Here is a 4,924-nt window from a genome sequence, read left to right as displayed (position 1 = left end):
AAACAACAACAACTTAAACAACTTAAACAACAACTTAAACAACAACAACTTAAACAACAACAACAACAACAACAACAACTCCACAACAACAACAACAACAACAACAACAACAACTACAACAACTTAAACAACAACAACTTAAACAACAACAACAACAACGCCGGCTCCCGATTCCGCCTCCCATTCAGGTGTCACCACGCCAGAACCCCCGCCTCATTCCAGCTTCTTGGAGAGCGACAGGCGGCCTGTTGGGGTGAACGCCTTGAACGTGCCCATGATGCGGTCGGGGATCTGCGTGTAGAGGCCAAAGTTGAAGTTGCGCTGGCCATAGTAGTGGTGCACATTGTGGTCGTGGGGGTCGTACACCAGCAAGCCGATGCGGTGTGCGTCGTGGTTGTGCAGGTAGATGCTCCACAAGTGCCCAAAGAGGTCCATGATGAGAAACAGCCGCGCGCCCATGGGCACCACGAGCGCCGGCATGAGCGCAGACACGTAGCCGGTGAAGGTGATCTCAAACACATCTGCGGCCGACGCGGCAAAGGTGGTGGTGGGCCGGCAGCTGTGGTGCAGGTGGTGGCTGAGGTCGTACAGCAGCTCCGTGTGCCAGAGCCGGTGCATCAGGTAGAAGGTGGTGTCCTGCACCAGGATGAAGGCGATGGCGGAGAAGATGTACTCGGGCCACGCGATGTTGTCGTCGTCGTAGCGCAGCCGGCCAACACGCTGCTCCAGGATGGCCCGCATCATCACCGCAAGCACGGGTGTGCTGAGGACCAAGCCTTTGCTGGTGAGCCATGCCTGCCGCCGCAGCTCTGCGCGGTTGTTCATGTATGCGCCCCACTCTTTCGTCAGCAGGGAGATGGTCAGCCCAAGCACGTTGAACATGCTCGGGGAAAACAGGCACAGCGTCACCCAGTAGCTGAACAGCGAATACGCGCCCGTGCTTGGGGCAGGACCAACCCCCAACATCACCGACACAAAGGGATCATGCTCCACTATAGTCCCTGGTACGTGTGCGAGTGAGCGCGCGCGCGCGCGCGCGTGTGTGTGTGTGTGTGTGTGTGTGTGTGTGTGTGTGTGTGTGTGTGTGTGTGTGTGTGTGTGTGTGTGTGTGTGTGTGTGTGTGTGTGCGAGTGAGCGATTGAGTGAGTGAGCAAACGTGTGAGTGAGTGTGTGTGCCTGCGTGTCATTGACAGTGTGCGCATGGGTGTGCTTGAAAGACGCAACAGCACACAGCACCACGACTTCACAACTCCACAGCCAGCGTACCGTTGAAGAGAAGACTGTGCAAGCCTGTTGTCCACCATGGCCCGTGCAGCATCACCTGCTCCTCGGTTGCCATCTTGAGCAGCCAAGAAGAAGAAGAAGGAACACACTGCCGAGGATCCTGAGAAGCGATGGGATGTGGCGGCCACCCACTGCACCACCATCCACTGCCAAACACAAACAAACGTTTCAGTGCTGAATGTCGTATATATCATCAGCTACTTTTCTACAACGGCCAGCAGAAGAAGACCAAGCAACAAGAAGACGTCCTTTCTCCTCTGCTTGTTTGTTTGCTTGTTTGTTTGCTTGAGGTCTCAACCATCACACCATCGTCGACACCTACATCTGCATCGCATAGCTTCGCCCCGTTTCGATCATCAACATCATGGTGTTCTCACCAAAGGCCAAGCAAGTGAGCTTGGCAGCCAGCGCGGCGTTACTGCCCAACAACCTCAGTGCTCTTCACACACGTGACTACACCGCCTTTTACTACATTCACAAGTACGATTGGTGCCGTGTGTGTTTGCGCCTGTGCGTGTGTGTTTGCGCCTGTGCGTGTGTGTTTGTGGGTGTGGGCGTGGGTGTGGGTGTGGGTGAGTGTCTATATCTGTCCATGTCCATGTGTGTGTGTGTGTGTGTCTGCCTGCCTGCCTGCGTATCTGTCCGTGAGTGTATTTAATTTGTGTTTCTCCCTCCTTCGCCAAAAGCCGGGGTTTTTGTTTTCTGTATTGCGAGCTCAAATGCATGCATGTGTGTGTGCCGTTCATGACAGCGCTGCCGTGTGGCAAACTGTGCTTGTGGGCGACAAGGAGGAACACAAGCTCATGTGTATGTTGGACGAGCTTGCCGCTGTACAACAGGTACACGCAGCTTGTTGTTGTGGCACTCAGGCACCGGCGTCAGCACATTGTGTGCACGCTTGGGGAACAGCGCAGATATTGTGACGTGTGGAATCCTCTCCCCCCCCCCTCTTGTTGCAACTAACAGGTGTTGGCTTGCGTTGGGCTGTAGGCCGTGGTCGTTTCCTGTGCAGGGACAGCGCTGGATGAGGACGTGCTGGTGGTGGCCGGCCTCGGGTGTATCCGATTTCAAACCCTAACGGGACAGGAGCTGGCTGTGTTTCAACCAGACGCCTCGGACTCCGGGGCTGATGGTGAGCTGTTCGAGCGTTTGTTGTGATGCTCTCTCTCCCTCTGTCTCTCTTTACCGGCAGCAGCACGCCCCTCTGAATTTCATTGATGCATGCATGAATTGACTTATTGCCACCTCGTTTCTCGCTCACTCAACATGTTGGAACGCTGAGCACTCACGCGCGAACGCACACATGCACGCACCTGCATTCCCGCTTTACACATGTGCAATCATCCAAACACTCACCCACACACACACATATATATATATATACACTCGCACACACATAAACACACGCACACACACACATGTGCGCCACGCGCGACTGCCGTTCCCTCAGATCCAATGTGGTTCCGTGGCATTGCGCACACTGCGCGGGAGATTTTGGTGGGCACGTCGGAGGGGCAGGTGCTCGTGTTCGACATGAAGACCTTTCAGCTCGATCGGCAGCAGGATGCAGCCAAGAGCCCCATCACCACCATCGCTGCCACCAACAATGTACGCTCATGTGTGTGTGTGTGTGTACATGTGTGTGTGTACATGTGTGCATGTGTCTTGAAATGGCATTTCAAGGACACTCTCCAGTCCAACTGTGCAACACCGAAACCCCGCCCATCGCCCATTCACACTCAATCTCACACACGCTCTCCAGCTGGTTGCTGTTGCTGAGGAGAGCGGGTGCATTTCGCTGTGGGGACCTGACATGTCTTTCCACCGCCATCTCATTGGAGGTACAATTGGTAACTGCATATGAATGTGTCACACGCAAGCCAGCACGCGCTATGTCACCACCACCACCACCACCACCACCATCATCATCATCATCATCATCATCATCACCCTTCTTCCCGTTTTATTGTTCCCCCACCCGACCACTCGTATGCACGGATGTATGAACGCAGACCCCACAGACATCCCTTGCAACTCCATGCGCATTGCGAGTTCGCGGCTTTACTGCGGCATGGAAGATGGAACACTTCGCATCTTCTGGTGTGTGTGTGTGTGTGTGTGTGTGTGTGTTCCGTGCCCATGTCCATGTATCTCTGTGTGTCTGTGTGTTGGCTTTGTCTCTTTCCCGCACTGTTTGCCGTCTGTCGTTCCACATGTCCCCACACTCGCACACTCACTCACTCACACACACACACACACTAGCTTTGACACATTTACGCTGCTGGCCACCGTGCATGCGCACGGCCGCGGCGTGACTGCGGTTGACGTCAGCCCAGATGGGCACTTTGTACGTGCACTCCCACACGTGCATGTGTGTGTGTGTCTGTCTGTGTGTGTGTGTGTGTGTCTGTTTGTCTGTTTGTGTTTCTGTTTGTCTGGTTGTGTTTCTGTTTGTCTGTTTGCGTGTCTGTCTGTCCATTTGCTTCTGTGACACCCGTACAAACTGCTGCTCGAACATGGCGATCATCGTCACGCTTACAACGGTGCGTTCTCACATCACACGTACACGTGCTGGTCTGCAGGTGACGAGCACCGGGCTCGACTGCAAGGCGCAGGTGTGGCGCATTGGCCTGCCCAAGACAGCAGACACCCCGATCCGTGTTGACCTCGCCTTCACTGCAACGTACGCCAACCACCACGCGTGCCTGTCTTTGCAGGCATACCCAATCACGTTACCTTTGCCGCCCTTTTGCCGCCCTTGCCTGTCTGCCTGTCGAGTCCCCAACACAAAACAACATCCTGACTCTCTTTCACCTCACGCACACACAATCCGCGCACACGTTCACACACTATCCGCGCGCACCGATACACTTTGCTGGGCAGGATCAAGGACCGGATGCTGGTTGGCGTTGCGTTTCTTGGAGACAAGAAGCTTGCCGTCTCCTGCTTTGACTCGTACAAACTCGTCGTCTTCACCAAGTTATAGCACCACACACACACACACTCACACAACACACAACACACACACACACACAAAACACACAACACCATCACCAAGCAAGATAATTTGTTGGTGATATTACAAATCTTCATAACTTCGCACCACGAAACTTGAACGCACAACAAACAGCAACGGCGACCAACCAACAAACCAACCAACAAACAGCGTGGTGATGGTCGTGGCAGCAGCCCGCAGTGCAAGCGCATCAGCTGCTGCTTCAACGGCTGATCGTGGGCATGGGCAGAGTAGAAAGAAGAAGGCATCAGCCACACGCAAGCGGCAACAACACAGCAGCAAACCGCCACAAACGCGCAGACATGGCAAGGCGCAAGCTCAACAACACGCGCACCAGACACATCACACCACAAAGCCTGCCCCAACAACGGCATGGTCCTTTGACCGACACTCGCTCGCCACAAACCGGCTGGCCCTGGCAGACCTCATGCCCATCATCGGCTTCCCACGTTCCAAATGTGCGTGCGTTTGCGTGTGTGCTGGGAAAGCAACCGATTCAGTTTCATTGATTTTGTTTGTGCCTGTTCCTTGATCCCTTAAATAGTTGTTGAACGCTTCCCAACGTGCTGTCTGTGTTGCTGGTCTTTCTCTGCACGTCCTTCTCCCTTTCATCTGCGCAGGCTC

General features: G+C 54.4%; 3 protein-coding genes across 3 annotated transcripts in view; 2 read left to right on the top strand and 1 right to left on the bottom strand.

Moving 5' to 3' along the window:
• Window positions 1-213: 213 nt before the first annotated feature.
• Window positions 214-1,456, bottom strand: PTSG_01052 (uncharacterized protein; the record flags this gene model as incomplete). Its single annotated transcript, XM_004998470.1, has 2 exons — window positions 1,267-1,456; window positions 214-1,001 (listed from the first exon to the last, which is right to left on the bottom strand). Exons 1-2 carry the CDS (start codon window positions 1,337-1,339, stop codon window positions 214-216), a joined length of 861 nt encoding a protein of 286 aa, XP_004998527.1. The 5' UTR covers window positions 1,340-1,456.
• A 28-nt stretch (window positions 1,457-1,484) lies between these two features.
• On the top strand, window positions 1,485-4,383 carry PTSG_11679 (uncharacterized protein). The gene is made up of 9 exons (XM_004998469.1): window positions 1,485-1,764; window positions 2,036-2,123; window positions 2,275-2,416; window positions 2,735-2,892; window positions 3,047-3,125; window positions 3,297-3,384; window positions 3,547-3,631; window positions 3,867-3,967; window positions 4,168-4,383. The coding sequence occupies exons 1-9, from the start codon at window positions 1,649-1,651 to the stop codon at window positions 4,268-4,270; spliced, it is 960 nt and encodes a 319-aa protein (XP_004998526.1). The 5' UTR covers window positions 1,485-1,648; the 3' UTR covers window positions 4,271-4,383.
• The window catches only part of PTSG_11678 (uncharacterized protein), a gene marked incomplete at its 3' end in the record, with an annotated part of 13,596 nt that continues 13,048 nt past the window's right edge, over window positions 4,377-4,924 (top strand). The window contains exon 1 of the mRNA XM_004998468.1: window positions 4,377-4,758. Within this exon, the coding sequence (XP_004998525.1) occupies window positions 4,458-4,758 (301 nt within the window). The 5' untranslated portion in view covers window positions 4,377-4,457. The remainder of the gene's footprint in view (window positions 4,759-4,924) is intronic.

The sequence above is a fragment of the Salpingoeca rosetta genome (genome assembly GCF_000188695.1).
Source record: "Salpingoeca rosetta unplaced genomic scaffold supercont1.2, whole genome shotgun sequence".
NCBI classification, from domain to species: domain Eukaryota; class Choanoflagellata; order Craspedida; family Salpingoecidae; genus Salpingoeca; species Salpingoeca rosetta.
Note: the sequence above shows the minus strand (reverse complement) of the source record. Positions and strands in the feature narration are given on the sequence as shown.